Raw genomic sequence first — 21768 nt, forward strand, 5'->3', positions numbered from 1 at the left:
CTCCTCAATGAACACAGACGATAGAAGAAACACACATTGGATTCATTACTATTGTCCATGACAATCCATCCAAAGTTATATTTTCTGGCCTCCACTTGTACAGTGAGCGCTGGGATCTGTTTTGTTGCCGTGGGTAACACTAGTTAGAACCCCGGTGCTGTGTACAGCTTTATTACATGACAGAAGCGTTGCCCTGGAGACACGGAATACTCAGCAAGGGCGGTCAGTACGAAGCAAGCATCGAGAGAGAGAGGAGCGCTGAGTACTTTCTGCAGAGCAGGCATTTGCCCGGCTGGGCTCTTATTTGTTTATTTGTTTATTGTTTGTTTTGTTACTGTTTTCTACTCTCCACAAACACTTTATCTGAGGGTGTTGTGGAAGAGGCAGCCAAATGGCTGCAACTGGGGGAAAACTCCAGCCCCGGAGACATCTCCAACGTCTCCGGAGGTCCCCATACAGCCAAAAGCCTGAAAAACATCAAGAGCAAACTGGCTGTATTGGATTTATTACATCAGCTATAAGAGGTATCGTGCAGTGTATAAAAAACCTGCTGCCTAAAGAGGAATCTGGCCGATACCTAAGGCTGAAATCACCACCACCGAGACCTGTAGCCACCTGTGCAGCAACAAAAGAAAAACCCAAGGTCTGGACCACTGCCCCATGGCTGAGGAAACAATCTCCCATGGAGATGTATCTGGCTAGACAGTCATCAGTCTTGCCAACTCAGAGAGGGTCAGCAGCAGTAACATCAAGGGTCCGCAGTGCACCTTATGTCCTACCACCACGCATTAAGGTGACTGCAAAACAGCGTAATGGGCCCCGACCAATGGTCAGTTTGAGCAATGCAGCACGTAACAACTTGAGAGCTATGCTGACCGAACCTGTGGTAGATCAGAGATTGTCCAGCTCAGAGATGTCATCTATTCTGAGCAAGATCCCCAGGGAGAGATATCCTCATATTGCTGCAGAATAATGTAGTGGTTGAGTCAACTGCAGCGTGCAAATAACATCATATTGCACTAGCTGCTCTACTGAATGATTGATTTTCCGGTTTTGACCTTGGCTTGATTATTGGACTATGCTTATTGACTGCCGCCTGCCCTGACCTCTGCCTGTTTCTGAACTATGATTGTTTGCCGCCTGCCCTGATCTCGGTTCCGTTTATCGCCTATGATTGTTTGCCGCCTGCCCTGACCTCGGCCTGTTTATCGCCTATGATTGTTTGCCGCCTGCCCTGACCTCGGCCTGCTTATCGCCTATGATTGTTTGCTGCCGACCCTGACCTTTGCTTTGATATTGACTATTCTTCTGCCTGCCGATTTGGTACCTAAAGCTGGAATCCAGCCCAATTAGCATTTCAGCATTCAATCACCCTTAAGAAAACCTTCCTTTAATGCTCCAGAGGGTCCTTAGATCAATTTGAAGGTCCTACAGAATTAATTACCCCATGACAGGATACATACTATGGCCAGTGTCAGACCGGCCCACCAAAGGACTGGGGAATCCTCCTGTGGCTTGCCCCCTGTGCACTTACTACAATGCTCCTACTGTAGAGCCGGCTGGCAGCTTTTAAGTATAGTCAGGGCTCTGTCATATGATAAAGTGTACAAAAATTGCATGAAAATCAAGACATTGCTCAGTGGACTGCTGGTAGTAACACCTACTGGGGAAAAAATGGATGCATTGGTACGGCGACACCAAAGATGAGAAAGACGGTGGCCGCTGATTAGATTCTTCAGGCTGCCTGCATGTCAGAGGTCCAAACATCAGCGATCTGCAGAAAAGGTAAATGTCTATGTAATGTGTGTATAACTACTGTATATGTGTGTGTAATGTGTGTATAACCACTGTATATGTGTGTGTAATGTGTGTATAACCACTGTATATGTGTGTGTAATGTGTGTATAACCACTGTATATATGTGTGTAATGTGTGTATAACCACTGTATATGTGTGTGTACTGTGTGCATAACTACTGTATATATGTGTGTAATGTGTGTATAACTACTGTATATATGTGTGTAATGTGTGTATAACTAATGTACATGTGTATGTAATGTGTATATGTGCATATAATGTGTGTGTAATGTGTATATGTGCATATAATGTGTGTGTAATGTGTATATGTCTAATTTGTATAAATGTAATATTTTATGCGTGTAGTGTGTAATATGTATATACATGTGTATAATGTGTATATTTGTGTGTAATGTTGAATTTGTATATATGTGTATGTTTGTGTATAATATATATATATATATATAATATGTGTGTGTGTGTATACAAATGTATGTGTATCATTATTTAGAGATACTATTTATGTGTATGGTTAGTTGTACTATTTATCTGTACATGTCGGCTGTACTCCTTACTTGTATAGTATAGTGGCACTATTTGTTTGGTATAGTGGTGCTATTTACATTGTGTGTAGTTATTGGTAATATTTATGTGTATGGTAAGTGGCACAATTTATGTGTATAGTGTAGCGGCACTATTTATGTGTATGGTAAGTGATACTATTTATGTGTATAGTGTAGCGGCACTATTTATGTGTATAAAATGGCGGCACTATTTGTGTGTATATAGTGTAGCGGCACTAATTATGTGTATAAAAAGGTGTCACTATTTATGTGTATAGTGTAATAACACTATTTATGTGTATAGTGTAGTGGCACTATTTATGTGTATAGTGTAGCGGCACTATTTATGTGTATAGTGTAGCGGCACTATTTATGTGTATAGTGTAGCGGCGCTATTTATGGGTATAGTGTAGAGGAACTATTTATGTTTATAGTGTAGCGGCACTATTTATGTTTATAGTGTAACATCACTATTTGTGTGTATAGCGTAGCGGCACTATTTATGTGTATAGTGTAGCGGCACTATTTGTGTGTATAGCATAGCGGCACTATTTATGTGTATAGTGTAGCTGCACTATTTATGTGTATAGTGTAACGGCACTATTTATGTGTATAGTGTAGCGGCACTATTTGTGTATAGTGTAGCGGCACTATTTATGTGTATAGTGTAGCGGCACTATTTATGTGTATAGTGTAGCGGCACTATTTATATGTATAGTGTAGCGGCACTATTTATGTGTATAGTGTAGTGACACTATTTATGTGTATAGTGTAACGGCACTATTTATGTGATAGTGTAGCGGCACTATTTGTGTACAGTGTAGCAGCACTATTTATGTGTATAGTGTAAGGGCACTATTTGTGTGTATAGTGTAGCGGCACTATTTATGTGTATAGTGTAACGGCACTATTTATGTGCATAGTGTAACGGCACTATTTATGTATATAGTATAGCGGCACTATTTGTGTATAGTGTAGCGGCACTATTTGTGTATAGTGTAGCGGCACTATTTGTGTATAGTGTAGCGGCACTATTTATGTGTATAGTGTAGCGGCACTATTTATGTGTATAGTGTAGTGGCACTATTTATGTGTATAGTGTAGTGGCACTATTTATGTGTATAGTGTAGTGGCGCTATTTATGTGTATAGTGTAGCGGCACTATTTATGTGTATAGTGTAGCGCCACTATTTATGTGTATAGTGTAGCGGCACTATTTATGTGTATAATGTAGCGGCACTATTTATGTGTATAGTGTAGCGGCACTATTTATGTGTATAGTGTAGCGGCACTATTTATGTGTATAGTGTAACGGCACTATTTATGTGCATAGTGTAACGGCACTATTTATGTATATAGTATAGCGGCACTATTTGTGTATAGTGTAGCGGCACTATTTGTGTATAGTGTAGCGGCACTATTTATGTGTATAGTGTAGCCGCACTATTTATGTGTATAGTGTAACGGCACTATTTATGTGCATAGTGTAACGGCACTATTTATGTATATAGTATAGCGGCACTATTTGTGTATAGTGTAGCGGCACTATTTATGTGTATAGTGTAGCGGCACTATTTATGTGTATAGTGTAGCGGCACTATTTGTGTATAAATGGTGGCATTGTCCATTTGTATTGTATGTTAGCATGTTTTATGTGCTTCATTATGAGCGCACAATTGTCTCATCTTCAGCAGGTTCGCATTCTCTTTCTGCGCTGCACATATATTTCAAAACCGGTAATCGGACTGTTCCTGTATAAGAGACATAACCGGTGTTTACATTGTGACTTACATTCTGCTCTCATTTCTCAATTCTATAACATTTTCTGAGTATTAAATATCTGAGCAACGCAGAAGGAAAGCGGCACTTCAGGTCGCATCAAGAACATTGATAATGTAAACTTAACATGCATTGTTTTTATTTAGATAGACGGTGGGCGCTCAGAATCAAGGAACCTCAGTCCCACACTGGCCGTGCCCTATACAATCCAGTGTCCCACTCATAATCATGAACTCATAATCATCGACACTAAGGCATCCCCTAAGGAATATACCAGAAGCCTCTAGGTCCACAATCCAGATCCAAGACACATACCTTCATTTTTGTAATACTGTGAGACAGAAGGCACCAGAGATTTTCTATTTCCACTGGACAATTCTCAACAGGGGTCTTCATCAGAGGCCTCCTCTCCCTCTCCCAGTATTTTAGCTGATGTCTGAGACTCCCTCATCCCTGCACCCTCCCATAACTGAGCAGTCCATGAAGCATTTATGGAAGGCCAAACAAGGAACATGTCATATCCCACAGGGAACCATTCTTGCTGCCTCTTCATAGGACCAGAGACATGTAATTTGCCTATATTGATGTACCGTCTCTTAAAGAGCCCACACCTGCAAGCTGCTGTCCACCATGTCCTATCCCTGGGAAAGCTGCTGGACTTTAAGGGGGCTCTGGTAACTGACTCTAATCAGTCCCCCTTTATCTCTTCCTAATCAATACAAGGATAACTATAATTATAAAAAAAAGAAAAAGGACACCCTCCTCTACTTCTGATTCTACATCCATAAGGCAGGATATTGAGCAATGCATTCAGCCTCATAAATATGACTTGATGGCCAGGCAGAGATATTCAGCAACACTGCACTACTATTACAGCTCTCACTATGCCATACAGATTCCTGGAGTACAATACAAGTCTAAATGCAAAGGCCGTCCTGACAGACTTACTGATTATTTTCAATACATTGGACAATTCTCAACAGGGGTCTTCATCTGAGGCCCCCTCTCCCTCTCACAGTGTTGTCAGAGACTCCCTCATCCCTGCACCCTCTAATAACTGAGGAGTCCATAAAGCGTTTTAGGCCATAAATGGAGGATGTCATATCCCACAAGGAACAATCCTTGCTGCCTCTTCCTCTGACCAAAGACGAATCTAAATTGCCAATATTGATGTAACGTCTCTTAAAGGACCCATGTCTGTAGACTGCTGTCCACCTGGTCCTATCCCTGGGAATGCTACTGGACTTAAAGAGGACTCTGGTAACTGACTCTACTGTGGACCTTAGCAAAGAACTCCATGAAGCCTTTATTAAAGGCCCAACAAAAAGATGCAATATTTCTGAGGAAACCATCCTTGCGGCTTCTTCATCTGTTCAGGATCTAAATTGCCTTTATTATTGTCTCATAAAGGGTCCATGTTCATCCCTCGGGCCGCTTGCTCTGGTAACTGACTCTACCCGGGGCCTTACATTCCCCTTGATTTCCTAATAAGTACTAGGATAACAATATAAGAAAAAACAGGAAAAAAGTAAGACAGCCTTTCTCTCTCACAGTATTCCAGCCGATGGAGAAGACTTCTTCATTCCTTCTCAGGAGTTCATGAAGTATCTACTCACAGCCCAACCTGGAGGATGATAAAGAAATTGTTGACTTTCAAAATGAGGAATTGCTTCAGTTAGGAGACCTTGACCAAATCACATAATGAACTGATTAATAAAAATAAGAGAATGGAGTAAAACATGGATAAAACGTCCATAACAATTATCGACATGAGAGATCAATCCCTACAACCACATTTGACTTTACGGAATTGGTCTCTAAGTCACTGATTTCTGCTTCCAGATGTGTCCACCATTCAGAAGACACTGGCCCCAAATCTTCTCCATCAGATGTGGACTTCTTTGTGACTAATCTCTTCAAGATCATTGTATTTTCTACAAATGGGCCATTCCCATGAAACTACTAAAGTGAAAAATGGCCATCATTGTGTTTAGACAACCCCTTCTGCATCTCTGAAAGCCTTGAAGAAATGGGGGCTCCTGTCCCATCACCACTGAGAAAAAAAAGGCACGACCTCGGAAACTCAATAAGGAATAGACGACAGTTGGATTGTGATGGTAAGTGTAAATACTGACTGATTTCCCTAATGATAATTTAGTATGTGCTTATACTCTTTACATAATGTGTATTAAAATTCTTCACAAACACGAGTAACGTCGGCACAAATCATAGATCACCGGTGGCAAATAGCTACGTTCTGGGATCAGTGGTTCCACATGACGTTTCCTCCGGTGGTGCTCTGTGTATAAAGTCCATACTAGGAATCATTCAATATAGAAGAGAGTCCACGGCACTCACCATTTGGTATCAAGCATATATCTTTTCTTTGCTTTAAAGTAGGTAAAATATAAGGAGCGGACACATATAATTTGGACGAATTATATGTTTCTTCTCCTCGTATTTTACCTGCTTTGATGCAAAGAAAATCTCTGATACTCTGTTTATTATTTATCCCACCTGTACAGTAAATTGCTGCACCGTGACATTTTAGGCTGTGTTCACACTTTGCAGCCATATTACGTTTATTTGCCACAAAAATGCTGTTTCTGGAAAACCCACTATTTTTACCCTGTAAGCAGCTATTCTAGTAAGGCTACAGCTACTAACCACTGACTGCACTGGGCATATCCGTCACACTGAGCAGACACATGAGAAATATCTGCTTAGTATCAGGTTTTTTTTGTTTTTTTAAATCAGCTGTTTGATGAGGGAGTGGTGCCCTGGTGAGCGCGGCGCCCCTCCGTACTCTTAGTAGTGGCTGTGCCTGGTATTACAATTTGCTATGGTTTTATCCCATTTAAGTGAATAGGACTGAGCTGTAATACCAGACACCGCGGCCTCTATCTCTATAAGAACAGACCTGAGCTGTACAGAGCAGTGTAAACAACAAAGTCGACCAGCGCTGCGGCCCCTTCAAACAGCTCATTAGTGGGGGTGCTGAGAGTCGGACCCCCACCAATCTAATATTAATGTCTTATCCTAAGAATAGACCATCGCTTTAAAGGAAATAGAAAAACCCTTTAAATATAAACCCCTGGTAAAGCTGCACATGTTCTGCACAACACACAAATCTAACTCATATGAATCGTCTGGTAAATTTGCCTGTTTGATCTGATAAACGTCTCATATAATTCATTTGCAGCTTCTTATCATCCGTGTAAATAACATCCGTCAGTGCAGTGTAGTCATTCTGCATGTAGCCTGTGCAGATCTTGTACATTGGACTCACGTGACTACAAATAATAGGCAGAAGATAACCCTCCCCGCACTGTACTATATATATATATAATTCCTACACTCCTGCTGTCAGTGTGCAGAGAAGATTGAGCTGGGAGTAACAGGGACCATCCTCCTGATATTTGATGAGAAAAAACGTACACCCTGGTCCTCCCCCGCTTCCCGTACTGGGCACTGTTCTACATGTGAGCGCTACTGAAATACCCAGGTCTTTCATGAAGGTGAGTAGTGATGAGCTCCATCATAAAGTATCTGCTGCACTATAATCCTCATCATTCATGGTATTCAGTGAGACGGGTATCACTTAACCTATCTTCTGCCTCCTGGGATGACGCTGCAGTCCATATGACTGCTTCAGTCTTTGGCTGGATTGACACGAGGTCATTACGTCCGTAATTGACGGAAGTATTTCGGCCGCAAGTCCCGGACCGAACACAGTGCAGGGAGCCGGGCTCCTAGCATCATACTTATGTACGATGCTAGGAGTCCCTGCCTCGCTGCCGGACAACTGTCCCGTACTGAAATCATGATTACAGTACAGGACAGTTGTCCGGCAGTTGTCCGTCAATTACGGACGTAATGACCTTGTGTGAATCCAGCCTTTCATTGGCTGCAGCAGTCACATGGGATGAAACGTCATCCCAGGAGGCCGGGCTGCACTCAGAGAAGAGGGATGTATCGCTATGACAACGGAGATCGGGCACAGTGAGGCTGAAGAACATACACACCAAACAGTTGCAGTCCATAACAATACGACGGGTCATGAAATAGTCGCATGTACATGTACCTTTGCCATGGACATTTGAGGAGTGTTTCCAATGACCAAATAACAGGAACATTTGCTCCATCGCAGCTTAATTGGCTGACACACTTAGTTTTTAGAGAGTTACTTCCAGAAACTCAATGTAAAGTTTTACATTTGTGGCTTGAGGTACGGCTTAACTAGTAATGTTTTGTGTCCATCGATCCTTTGTATGTCATAATCTACAGGAGAAGGACAACCCGGACACTGAATTCCACTTGGAGAACTTGTTTGGTACAGTGATGGATCTCTTCTCTGCTGGAATTGAAACCACCAGTACAACTATGAAAAATGCCCTCCTCATCCTCCTCAAATACCCGAATGTAGCACGTAAGTAACGTCTTGTGATCGGTTACATTATATGAGGTTGGATTTGTAGGCCGGATCCGATCAGCAGTTCCAGGAGTTTGGCCTCTTTGGCGCCTCCATCCGGTGTATTAGGCCAGGTGACACTCGAGGGGGTGACGTCGATTTGGCCACCTCCTGTAATATTGTGAGGGAGCGCGGGCTCCACGTCCGAGCGGGAGTTCCTCCCGTCCCCGGGAGTAGACTCCATCAAATACAACTTATAAACATTTCCTAATATTAGGAAGTGAATGACATATTGGCCTCTTTTCACATTTAGAGCAAAAAACATGTTTGGGGGGAATACAACTTAACCTGGTGATCAAGGAATATAAATGAATGAGAACAATAATAACACTAAATCTCCTACATGCTCAACCTACATTATTTATACATCTGTGGTACAAAAATTTTATGTTTGTGTGCAGGGAAAATCCAAAAAGAGATTGACAATGTGATTGGACAGAATCGATGTCCTGCCCTGGAGGATCGCACTTTCATGTCATATACAGATGCAGCGATTCACGAGATCCAGGGATTTGCTGACATAGTCCCTCTGGGAGTTCCACATGTGGCCAGCGAGGATACAGTATTCAGAGGATACAGCATCCCAAAGGTCAGAATCGTAAAGGATCCTTACAAGAAATTCATGGAATTTACTACTTAGAGAGCAATTCCATCCAGTAAATATTCATAAACGGAATCAGTCATTATATATTCATTATATATACACATTAGATCGTTGACTGATAATACTACAATTGACGGGTCTGACTGACTTTAATCTACGGTTTATGACCAGATTTAGAATTAGATGGACGTTCAACAGATGTCGTCTTATTGCATTATTAGGATCCAGTTCTCTTGTTCATGTTGATTGGAGATCCTGCTTAAAGTATTTGGTAGCTTGGATAAAATGAAGATGCTGTGTTAGGCTCGGTTCACATCTGCGTTAAAGGAACAGTGTCATCACAAATAAATTTTTTATATGTTAAAGATGTTAGTGCTTTAATAAAAACGTTTATATTCATTTGTGTGTTTGTGTTTTACTGTTTCTTATTTTTACACTTTTTCTTCCCTATGGGGGCTGCCATTTTTTGTTCCATTTCTGTGTGTGTCGATTAACGACACACACAGACATGGAGTACGGCAGCCACAGTCCCATAGGGACTGTGAACGGCTCCCGTCCCATTCACGTCCGTGTACGGCGTCTGTGTGGGAACTGCGCATGCGCCGCTCCCACACAGTCCTATTCGAAATTGGCGCCGTCCGGCGCCATTTTCCTGTGGACCGGAAGTCGCGGCCGGACTGTAATATTACTACTTCCGGTCGCGGCTTCCGGACTTGTGCACATGGAACAGCGGCAGCAAAGGGAGCGGACGGGCCGGAGGGAGCCGCGGCGGCAGGAGCAGGTAAGAGATTTCAATGTATGTTAGTGTTTGTGTGTGTTTACTACTGTATGTAAACCTACTACACTGTGGGTTACCTCAAAAAATGGCGACACACAGTGTAGGAGGTTAAACCTTTCAAACCCCTCGTTTATCCCGGCACTAGCCAGGATAAAGGAGGGGGGGATGCTGAGAGCTCACTAGAGCGAGGGCTTTTAACCCAATGTTGCAATGCTGCAATTTTGGGAACTAGCTCCATCTAGTGACCAAAAATGGGTAGTATTATAAATTAGAAAAAATTTATAATATTTCCTGTCTCTTGAAAAAAATAAAAAAAATTTGAACAATGTTTAATCACCCACACACTAAATGTTTAATTTTTAAAAAAAAAACATGTTTTTCTGGCAACACATTCCCTTTAAGACCTCCATTATATGACAGATACCAATGGTGGCCGACAGAACGCATTAAGCTAAATCGGGGTCCATCGTGGTTCTTCATTTCACTGCATGAATAGCGCTACAATTCTTGTGCCGTCAAGTGTTATGGAACTTGTTTATTTCTGTTGCTTATATAGCACCAATATATTCCACAGGGCTGTATAGAGATTGTCATCACTCACAAGTATTTTAAGTGACCAGAAGATTTTGACCCAAGACATTTCCTGGATGAAAATGGAGCTTCAAGAATAATGAGGCTTTTCTTCCCTTCTCCACTGGTAATATGACATGAATATATGAGCAAGAGCTTTTTTTATACAATTCATAGGGGTAGAAACTTCTAGCAGCTGCTCCACACCCACACGCCACGCTGTATTGTGTCAGGGATAATGGCCTGTTCCTTTGGTTTGTACGATCCATTATATGAGGGACATGTGGCCACAAAACAGCAGCTTCCTCGTGATTCCCCGCTGGGTTGAGGTGAGCTGCTTACAATGTTGGGGTACAATGCAGTTTATAGATACAAAATGGCGACAGTCATTGACCAAACATAGCAATGGGTCTATCTCATCAACTCTAGTACATGGTAAACTGATGATATGAAATAGTGATATGCTGAATGTATATATCCCAGTGATGTAAGATAACACTGACTTGTAGCAAAGATACCAGACATCTGAAGACAATCCAACACCTTCCAGATGTGTAATATAATAATCCCCTTATGTCCCATCACTACAGTCCAGACTGAGGAGCTCTAACATTTCCCATATTATTATCCACAGGAAAGAGGAGCTGTCTAGGAGAGGGGTTAGCACGCATGGAGATCTTCCTCATATTGACCACCATACTGCAGAAGTTGAACCTGAAATCCAACAAAGCTCCAGAAGATCTTGAAATTACCCCCGAACCTGGGAAAAATTGAGTTGTAGCCAGAACATATCAGCTTTACGTGGAACCGAGATGATCATAAAAAAATAAATTCCATGCTAATAAATAATGAACCAGTCTACACAGAACACGTCCTTTACTATATTACAGTAGTTTATTACTTTGGTTTATTATACCAGTGGGCATGGGTGCAGATGATTTTTACTTGTGGAAACAACTTCCATTCTGCTATGAAGGTGTCAGTCTCACTTTGTAGTGACTGTCTCTAATGTAGAGCAGCAATTTTTTTTATGGGTTTATAGGGGCCATTCCTTTTGCATGACCCAGTTGGCCCAGGATCCGTAAACTATTCCAGCAGAGAGAATTCTAGTCAAGTCAAGGTCTTCAGCTTTCCGGGTCCAGAAGTCCAGAAGATGGTATTATGGCTCCTGGCATAGTGATGTGTAGCCTGGTTATATGGTTAGTAAGGTTAACATAGTCATATGTCCATCTAGTTCCACCTATTCACCTGCATTGTTGGTCCATAAGAAGCCAAAAAAATGGCACAAGGAAGGAGCCAATTTTCTTCATTTTAGGGAAAAAAAATTCCTTCCCGACTCCAAAATGGAGAATAAATCCTTGGATCCATGAACCATCTTCAGTAATCTGTACATAGAACTTGTAATATCATCTAAGCATCCCGGGTGGTCTTCTATTTTACGGATTTGTAACACCACATGTAGCCACATCTACTTTCAATTCCACAATTTACCTAATTTAGAAGTTAGGACCCGCACAGACACCTGCTTTAGTGTAGACTCCCCGACAAGCTCCATCTCCATCATCATCACTCTATATACACTATATATGAGAGCATTGTATCAGCATACTGCTTTTTCTGTTCATTGTAGAATGATATACAGGTAATAAGTCAAAACAAAAAGAAAACTCAACTGGATGAGTGTAAGTAAACAGCAGAGGTTTTGACATTGGATTTTCAGGGCTTAAGTACATGACAGTATGGAGCTGTACATCCTCCTTGTGCTGACTTACAGGCTCCATCAAATGCCGCTGAGATATTCTTCCCTAGTAGCGATGCTTATGTTAGGTTTATACTGAATCTGACAGAAAATCCTTCATGTGCCTCCATAGGAAATCAGAGGTGTACAGAGGTTCAGTAAAGACCCTATATACCTCTATAGCAGCCCTATTAATATGGCCGTGTGGATGAGCCCTTATTGATATACCATCAGTATAAAAACACAACATTTACAAGCAGTTATATTTCTCATATAGACATGTTCCCATGGACAATATTGTTCCTAATGTAGCAGAAACATCTGCGCTATTGATTTAGTCAAAAACAACGGAACCCTGTCACAACGGTGACAAGCCAAAACCATTAGCGACATTTCCGTCACCATTGAGATCAATGGTGATGCAAACGGAAGCTAAGGTTTCCGTTTGTCTTTCCGTTGAGGGGTTAACCCATCGGACACCTCCGACTGTGCTATAACCTTGCAGTGAGAGGGTCTAGAAGTAACAACAGCTCACCCACGAAGTGATAGACCACGCAAGATTACAGAGTGAGGCCGCCAAGTGCTGAGGCGTGTAGCACATAAAAATCGCCAATCCTCTGTTATATCACTCATTACAGAGATCCAGGCTGCCTCTGGAAGTAAAATCAGCGCAAGAACCGAAATGGGCTTTTATGGTCCAGCAGCTGCAGACAAATGTAAGATCACCATGGAGTGGTGTAAAGCGTCCGCCACTGACTCTGGAGCAGCGGAAACGTGTTCTCTGGAGTGATGAATCACATCTCACTATCTGACCGGCTGATGGAGGATCGGGGTTTGGCGGGTGCCGGGAGAATGCTATCTACCGGAGTGCATAGTGCCTACTATATAGTTTGGAGGAGGAGGGATAATGGTCTGTGCTGTTTTTCATGGTTTGGTCCCTTATTTCCTTTAAAGAGTTAATGCTACATATACAAAGCCATTTTGGACAATTGTAACTTTCAACTTTGTGGGAACAGTTTGGGGTTCAGTCCTTTCTTGTTCCAACTTGACTGTTCGACTGTGAACAAAGCGAGGTTCATAAAGACACGGGTTGGCGAGTTTGGTGTGGAGGAACTCGAGTGGCTGCTCAGAGCCCTGACCCCAGCCCCAGCCAACACCTTTGGGATGAATTGGAACGGCGATTGCGAACCCAACTAAATGTTGTTTGGCTGAATGGGCAAAACGCTCACAGGAATGGGATGTCAAAAAGTATATATATATACACACACACACGCTGTATATACCATACTATCTGGAATACATACAGATCATATTTGTATTTTTGTGTGTTTTTATTATTGCTTCGTTCTTCATATTTCCTCACACTTCGCTATACTGCGTTGGCGCATACCATGCAGCATTATACAACATCATTTTGCCTTTGAGTGTGGTGCTTAAAACATTTCTCCTAAAAGTCTCTGTGCAGCTGTGAATCTGAGAAAGAAAAATAACGGTGCCTCATTGTGCAAGTATCTCAAAGGGAAAGGTTGGCAAAGTGTCATTGAGGGGCGAGGGGCATTAGCTCACCTTTTAGGGCTGTGCTAGTACAACCCTGGTAGACGCGTAGTGGTGGGTTATGGTGGTCCTCAGCTGCTGCTCCTTCCTTGTTCAAGTTGTAATAAAATAAGTAAAAAGCAATGATTTCTGGCACGGCTGCAAAGAACCAAGGTCGCCTATAAGTATTGCTAATAAAAATGTTTTTTTTAAAATTGGTGAAGTGGCAAATCCTTGTTTTTTATTTCTTTTTTTATTTCTTTTATCCGTGCAGCAGTGATCATGATTAAAATGTTCAGATAGTAAAAATATGCAACTAATAAATGTATTGTAATTATATTACACAATTGGCAGACACATAATCTAAAGAACTAAATGAGAGGAATATAACATAATTATCAAACAAGAATTACACAGCGCTCCGGACGGAACAATACAATAGGATAAGAGATTATGTAATGCAAACAGGAACGAAGACAAATGAACAAGTAGAGTAATAAAGTAACATCCCTGATCACATGTAATTGTAGAACTGAGCAATCATGGGTTAACAAAGGGTGTGACGACTTATAGGAAATGCTGGTTTGAACCCTGCAGATTCTTATGTCCTGGCTCTTGTGTACACAGTTCTCCTCATACTGCCTGCCATTCTCCTTTACTGCAGCTCACAGACATGGAGTTGCTCCTTACGTCTTTTCTTCTTGCCCTACTCCTGCTTCTCATGGTTAAAAAGTTGTTTAGAAACAGAGGAAACCTTCCCCCAGGTCCCAGACCTCTACCTATCGTAGGAAACTTACTGCAACTGACGAGTCGAGAGATACACAAACCCATCCTGGAGGTGAGTCTCTGCAGGCAGATGTATGTATTGGGTCAGGGCCCGATGACGACCAGTGATGGTCAGTAGAACAAGACTTGACCGCGGAGGCTGACCAAACATTAGTCCACATTTATCAAGCAGTGTACGGCGGGTTTTGGCGTACAATTTTGGCAAGCAACGGGAATAGTAGTCATAGTCTAGAAAGGAGGCGTACTTCACACCACATTTATTGTGTGGAATTGGAGAAAATAGCTGTAATTTGCCGCAAAAAAATTATATGACGTTCCTGACTGTCAGGCGGTTAAAAATGCGCCAAATATATTAACAGGATTGAATCTTTTAATAAATTTGGTGAAAATCATTCCAACCGCCTCCTTTATTCAGACTGGCCACTCTTTGTAAATGTGGGTTATACTTTCCTCCGGTCTGATAAAGAAGAGGGGTATGAATACCTCAACCAGTAACCCCGGAAGATGCTGTTTGCTGCTTATTTCCTCTGCAGTGACCACTACAGGTAGCTACAGCCCCCATTAGACTTTCTAAGAGATAACACACCAGCAAGGCAATTACCCTGCCACTGGCACCGCTTGAGAAATGGCCCGCATTGACTCACGGGCTCCCCTTTCTCCATGGTCCGCCTCTCTGCATACTAGACTACGACTAGTCTGACAGCTCACTGTCTGCTCGTGACTGCCTCCTACTGTGCATTACACAACAGCATTCCCCGTCTCTAATTTACACATCCTCCTGCATCCACCTCTATTCACAGCCTTCTACTGATTGATATTCATGCAGCAATACAGGCCACCCTGACCCGCCAGATCCTACAACACAGCGCTCTCTTCATGTCACATGCTGTTCTTCCTCTCCCTTGGGTACCAAATCTCCATTATTCCTTCTCCTTCAGCCCACTGACTAGTTTCTCAGCAGCTGGATCCAGGCCTGGTCCTCTTTCTCCTGGTGCAGCATTTGCCTCTGCACTCCATGTGGTTCATTCACCCACTGAAGCGCTTCCTGCAGGAACTCCCTTTTATAACACAATACAACAGAGCCACCTAGGGGCAACACCACAAACTGCAACATAACTTCTATAAATACATTTTCGGTGTCCAGCATCAGCAGCTTGGCAGCCATGGCAGCGCTGCAGGGCATTACTACCTGCCGTCCAGATAACCTGCAAAGCAAAAGGGAGGAAGACAATATATATCTACAGGGCAACTTATTTGCAAAGGATATATGGCAGTCCATAGGCTTCAAATGGAGGATTTGTAGATTTGCAGTTCACCCTCCTTACACATCCACTAGGCTGACAGACTGGGATAAATTAGGAAAGGACAATGAGGGGAGAAAGAATAATCTCTTCATGGTATCCTGGGTCCATACTATACCACTGTATGGCTACAACTTTTTGATACCGCACAGTGAAGGGTTCAACAAGGGGATATTAACCCCTTCCCGCACCTGGACGTAACTGTACGTCCAGGTGAGCAGTAACTTCGCGCACCTGGGCGTACAGTTACGTCCGCGCTTTAACAGTTAACCGCCGCGCGGCGCTACACCGCAGCGGCGGTTAACTGTGCAGGGTGTCAGCCCTGCTCTCCCCGTTGCCGATCAGCGGCCTGTCGCCGCTGAAATCGGCAATTAACCCCTTCGATGCGGTGGTCGATTGCGATCACCACATCGAAGAGGTTTACAGCGGATCGGCAGCCCCCCACATGTATTTGCGGGGGCTGGCGATCCTTATCATGGCAACCAGAGGCCAGACAATGACCTCCGGGTTGCCATGTACGGAAGCCTCGGAGGATCAGCCTCCGGCCGTTCCTCCTTTGCTTCCTGTCAGTGTGACGGTTACGTCACAATGACAGTTAGAACACATTACACTACGTGTGTAGTGTAATGTGTTCCAGCAGCGATCAGAGCTGCAAGTCTAACTGTCCCCTAGTGGGACAAGTAAAAAAAGTTAAAAAAAGATAATAAAAATGTTTTGAAAAAGTGTAAAAATCAAAGTTAGAAGTGACATAAACAAAGAATGCTTTTTTTCCTATAATAAGTCTTTTATTATAGGAAAAAAATTAACACGTTAAAAAAAGTACACATATTTGGTATCGCCGCGTTCGTAACGACCCCAACTATAAAACTGTAATATTATTTTTCCCGCACGGTGAACACCGCAAAAAAAATAAACAAAAAACAGTGCCCGAATCACAATTTTTTGGTTACCAACCCTCCCAAAATATACAATAAAAAGTGATCAAAAAGTCGCACGTACGCCAAAATAGTACCGATACAAACTACACCCCGTCCCGCAAAAAACAAGCCCTTACAGCGCTTTTTTGACTGAAAAATAAAAACGTTATGGCTCTCAGAATACGGTGACACAAAAATGTATTTATTTTATAAATAAGTGATTTTATTACACAAACGCTGCAAAACATAAAAAAATTATATACATATGGTATCGCCGTAATCGTACCGACCCGCAGAATAAAGTAAAATGGTCATTTATAGCCCAGGGTGAAGGCCATAAAAAAAAGAATAAAAAACATTGTCAGAATTGATGGTTTTTGGTCACCTTGCTTGCCAAAAAATGGAATAAAACGTGATCCAAAAAATTTCTGGTACCCCAAAATGGTACCAATGAAAACCTACAGATTGTCCCGCAAAGAATAAACCCTCACACAGCTCCGGTGGAGAAAAAATAAAAAAGTTCTGGCTTTCAGAATATGGCGATGCAAAATGTGCAGAGTGTTCCAAAAGCAGATAAGATCGGGCGCCATTTATCAGTGCGACAAAGGCCACATATCTGCGGATTATTATTTATTTACTGCATTATTATACCCTCTTATTATGCCCTGATGTACCCCGCACAGATAACATGTACCCTGATGTACTCCGCACAGATAACATATGCCCCCACATTACAAACTGAAACACCAGTAAAACCCCAAACAGAACAACTACCAAGCTACATCTGCGCCCCAAAAGCCAAATGGCGTCCTTCCCTTCTGAGCCCTGCAGCGTGCCCAAACACCAGTTTACGTCCACAGATATGGCATCGCCATACCCGGGAGAACCCGGTTAATATTTTATGAGGTATTTGTCTTCAGTGGCACAAACTGGGCATAACATGTAGTGCACTAATATGGCATATGAGTGGAAAATTGTAATTTTCACTCCGCACCATGCGCTGCGCATTAACCCCTTCGCGCACCACGACATAGCATGTCTTAGTGTGGGGGGTGATGTATGGAGCGTCTCACGTGAAAAATAAAGAATTTAAAACTGCAAAATCGCTGTTTTTTTGGTCACCTTGGCTCTAGCTAAAAATGTAATAAAAAGTGCTCAAAAAGTTGTATGTACCAAAAAATGGTAGCAATAAAAACGACCGCTTGTCCCTCAATAAATAAGCCCTCATACCGCTCTATTGACTGAAAAATAAAAAAGTTGTGGCTCTTGGAACGCGGGGAGGAAAAAACTAAAAAGGAAAAGAAAAAAATGGATCAGTCCAGAAAGGGTTAATTACTTTCTAATGAAAAACCATTTATGACCACACGTGGGGTATTGCCGTACTCAGGAGAAATTGCTTTACAAATGTTGGGCAGCTTTTACCCCCTTTATCCTGTGTGAAATTGAAAAAATGCAACATTTTAGTGGAAGAAATGTTGATATTAATTTTTCATGGCCCAATTCTAATAAATCCTGCAAAAGACTTGTGGGGTCTAAATTCCCACTATATCCCTAGATAGATTCTTTAAGTGGTGTAATTTCCACTTTTGGGGGGTTTCCACTGTTTTGGCCTCTCAGGGGCTTTGCAAATGCGACATGTCACCCAAAAACCATTTCAGCTAAATTTGAGCTCCAAAAGCCAAATAGCGCTCCTTGCCTTCTAAGCCCCGCTGTGGGTCCAAACAGCACTTTATTACCACATATGGCGTATTTACGTAATCGGGAGAAATGGTTTTACAAATGTTGGGGTGCTTTTTCGCCTTTATTCCTTGTAAAAATAAAAAATGGCTACCTTTTTTCAGAAAAAAAGTTGATTTTTACCTTTACAGAATAATTCCAATGAATTCAGCAGAACAATCGTGGTGTCAAAATGCTAACTTTACCCCTAGAAAAATTCCTTGATGAGTGTAGTTTCCAAAATGGGGTCACTTTCCGGGGGATTCCACTATTTTGTTCCCTCCAGTGCAATTCAAACGCGACATGGCACTGAAAACTATACCAGCAAAATCAGAATTTCAAAATCCAAATGGTGCTCCTTCCCTTCTGAGTCCTGCTGTGGGTCCAAACAGCAGTTTATTACCACATATGGGGTATTGCTATAATCAGGAGAAATTGCTTTACATATGTTGGGGTGTTTTTTTTCTTTTATTCCTTGAAAAAATTACAAATTTCTACGTTTTTTCAGAAAAAAAGTAGATTTTCACCTTCACAAACTAATTCAAATAAATTTAGCAAAAAAACTGTGGGTTCAAAATGCTAATTATACCCCTAGATAAATTCCCTGAGGGGTGTAGTTTCCAAAATGAGGTAACTTTTGGGGGTCTTTATTGTTTTGGCCCCACAAGACCTCTTCAAACCTGACATGGTACCTAAAATATATGCTAAAAAAAAGGAGGCCCCAAAATCCACTAGGTGCTCCTTTGCTTCTGAGGCCGGTGTTTCAGTCCATGACCGCACTAGGGCCACATGTGGGGTATTTCTAAAAACTGCAGAATCTGGGCAATAAATAATAAGTTACATTTCTCGGGTAAAACCTTCTGTGGTATAGAAAAAAATGTATTACAAATGAATTTTGTAAAAAAAAAATGAAATTTGTAACTTTCACCTCTACTTTGCTTTAATTCCTGTGAAACGCCTAAAGGGTTAATACACTTTCTGAATGCTGTTTTGAATACTTTGAGGGGTGCAGTTTTCAAAATGGGGTGATTTATGGGGACTTTCTAATATATAAGGCCCTCAATGCCACTTCAGAACTGAATTGGTCCTTGTAAAAATCGCCTTTTGAAATTTTCTTGAAAATATGAGAAATCGCTGCTAAAGATCTAAGCCTTGTAACGTCCTAGAAAAATAAAAGAATGTTCAAAAAACGACGCCAACATAAAGTAGACATATGGGTGATGTTAACTAGTAACTATTTTGTGTGGTATTACTATCTGTTTTACAAGCAGATACATTTAAATTGAGAAAAATGCTAATTTTTGCAAATTTTCTCCAAATCTTGGTGTTTTTTACAAATAAATATTGAATTTATCAACCAAATTTTTTCACTAACATAAAGTACAATATGTCACGAGAAAACAATCTCAGAATCGCTTGGATAGGTAAAAGCATTCCGGAGTTATTACCACATAAAGTGACACATGTCAGATTTGAAAAATCGGCTTCGTCCTGAAGGCCAAAACAGGCTCAGTCCTGAAGGGGTTAAAGGCATGGTGTTGCCAGAAAAACATGTTTGTTTTTTTTTAATTAAACATTTAGTGTGTGGGTGATTAAACATTGTTCAAATTTTTTTTATTTTTTTCACGAGTCAGGAAATATTATAAATTATTTCTAATTTATAATACTACCCATTTTTGGTCACTAGATGGAGCTATTTCCCAAAATTGCAGCATTGCAACATTGGGTTAAAAGCCCTCACTCTAGTGAGCTCTCAGCATCCCCCCCTCCTTTATCCTGGCTAGTGCCGGGATAAACGAGGGGTTTGAACGGTGTAACCTCCTACACTGTGTGTCGCCATTTTTTGAGCTAACACACAGCGTAGTAGGTTTACATACAGTAGTAAACACACACAAACACGAACATACATTGAAATCTCTTACCTGCTCCTGCCGCCGCGGCTCCCTCCGGCCCGTCCGCTCCGTTTGCTGCCGCTGGTCCAAGTGCACAAATCCGGAAGCCGCGACCGGAAGTAGTAATATTACTGTCCGGCCGCGACTTCCGGTCCACAGGAAAATGGCGCCGGACGGCGCTAATTTCGAATTGGACTGTGTGGGAGCGGCGCATGCACAGTTCTCACACAGACGCCGTACACTGAAGTCAATGGGACGGGAGCCGTTCGCAGTCCCTATGGGACTGTGGCTGCCGTATTCCATGTCTGTATGTGTCGTTAATCGACACAGACAGAAATGGAACAAAAAATGGCAGCCCCCATAGGGAAGAAAAAGTGTAAAAATAAGAAAAAGTAAAACACAAACACACAAATGAATATAAACGTTTTTAATAAAGCACTAACATCTTTAACATATAAAAAAATAATTTGTGATGACACTGTTCCTTTAAGGGAGACCCAACCATGTGGCCTCACCACAAATGTAGTGCCACTGCTAAGTAGGCTGGGCCTCTTTGGATGCTTAGAATTTTAGTTGCCTGTCCGCTCTCACCTAATTGTGTATTTATTTGTACTAGTTTTGTTCTTTTCCATTTGAATATTCATAAAAATAAAAAAGTTTCACACGACCGTAAAAATCTTCCATAATTGCAGACCACATTTACGGTCCGCAATTACAGACATATTCACTTCTATTGACCTCGGACACCTTCCCGTATATTTTCATATTCTAAAATGGTTTTTTTTTTGTTTGTTTTTTACGGTTTGTTTTCTTGTTTTTGTTTTTTTGTTTTGTTTTTTACACATATATATTATATGTTATTACATATTTTTTTTATATAGAAAAAAAAAATACACAGATAACAGTCAATAGGGAGGGAGGGTGGGACAAGTGACGGCCAAAGAGGAAGATGCCCTCCCACCCTTGCCTTATAAACCCAGGCAAGGGGAGAAGGGCAAAACCGCCCTTATTCCCCCTAAAGACACCCTGTAGGAGGGACCTTAAATCCCTATAGGCTGCCCTGACATTTACATAGAGTTAAGAAAAGTGGGGAGAGAGAATCTAACTTCCCTAGCCCTGCTGTACCCATATTAACCCCTACATTGCCCACAGTCATAGTCCCTATGGCCGATAAGCCTGAGGGCCTGTACATTTCTGTACATCCAGCTTGTCTGCAGATGAGGTACGGTATCCATACGTAACATTGTGATTTCTCACTGGACGACCAGCGCTTGTGAGCATATCCTATGTTAACTTTTCAGTGTTGGGAACCAGTTGCCAACT

At 41.8% G+C, this 21768-nt stretch overlaps 1 protein-coding gene across 2 annotated transcripts; it reads left to right on the forward strand.

Annotated features, from left to right (window-relative positions):
• The first annotated feature begins 242 nt into the window (after positions 1-242).
• Positions 243-9308, forward strand: LOC142659754 (cytochrome P450 2B19-like). Of its 2 annotated transcripts, XM_075836197.1 has the most exons (4): positions 243-1785; positions 4286-6256; positions 8427-8568; positions 9012-9308. In XM_075836197.1, exons 2-4 carry the CDS (start codon positions 6254-6256, stop codon positions 9248-9250), a joined length of 384 nt encoding a protein of 127 aa, XP_075692312.1. In that variant the 5' UTR covers positions 243-1785; positions 4286-6253; the 3' UTR covers positions 9251-9308. The 2 variants fall into 2 exon arrangements, with proteins under 2 accessions (XP_075692312.1, XP_075692313.1); XM_075836198.1 differs by lacking the exon at positions 243-1785 and having other exon boundaries at positions 4245-6256.
• The last annotated feature ends 12460 nt before the right edge of the window (positions 9309-21768 follow it).

The sequence above is a fragment of the Rhinoderma darwinii genome, chromosome 8 (genome assembly GCF_050947455.1).
Source record: "Rhinoderma darwinii isolate aRhiDar2 chromosome 8, aRhiDar2.hap1, whole genome shotgun sequence".
Classification (NCBI taxonomy): domain Eukaryota; kingdom Metazoa; phylum Chordata; class Amphibia; order Anura; family Rhinodermatidae; genus Rhinoderma; species Rhinoderma darwinii.

Bases quoted from the DNA above. Each gene is read 5' to 3' on its own strand.
- LOC142659754 (XM_075836197.1), top strand. The intron at 8,569-9,011 runs GTAAGTAACGTC...GTTTGTGTGCAG, and splicing joins CAAATACCCGAATGTAGCAC to GGAAAATCCAAAAAGAGATT.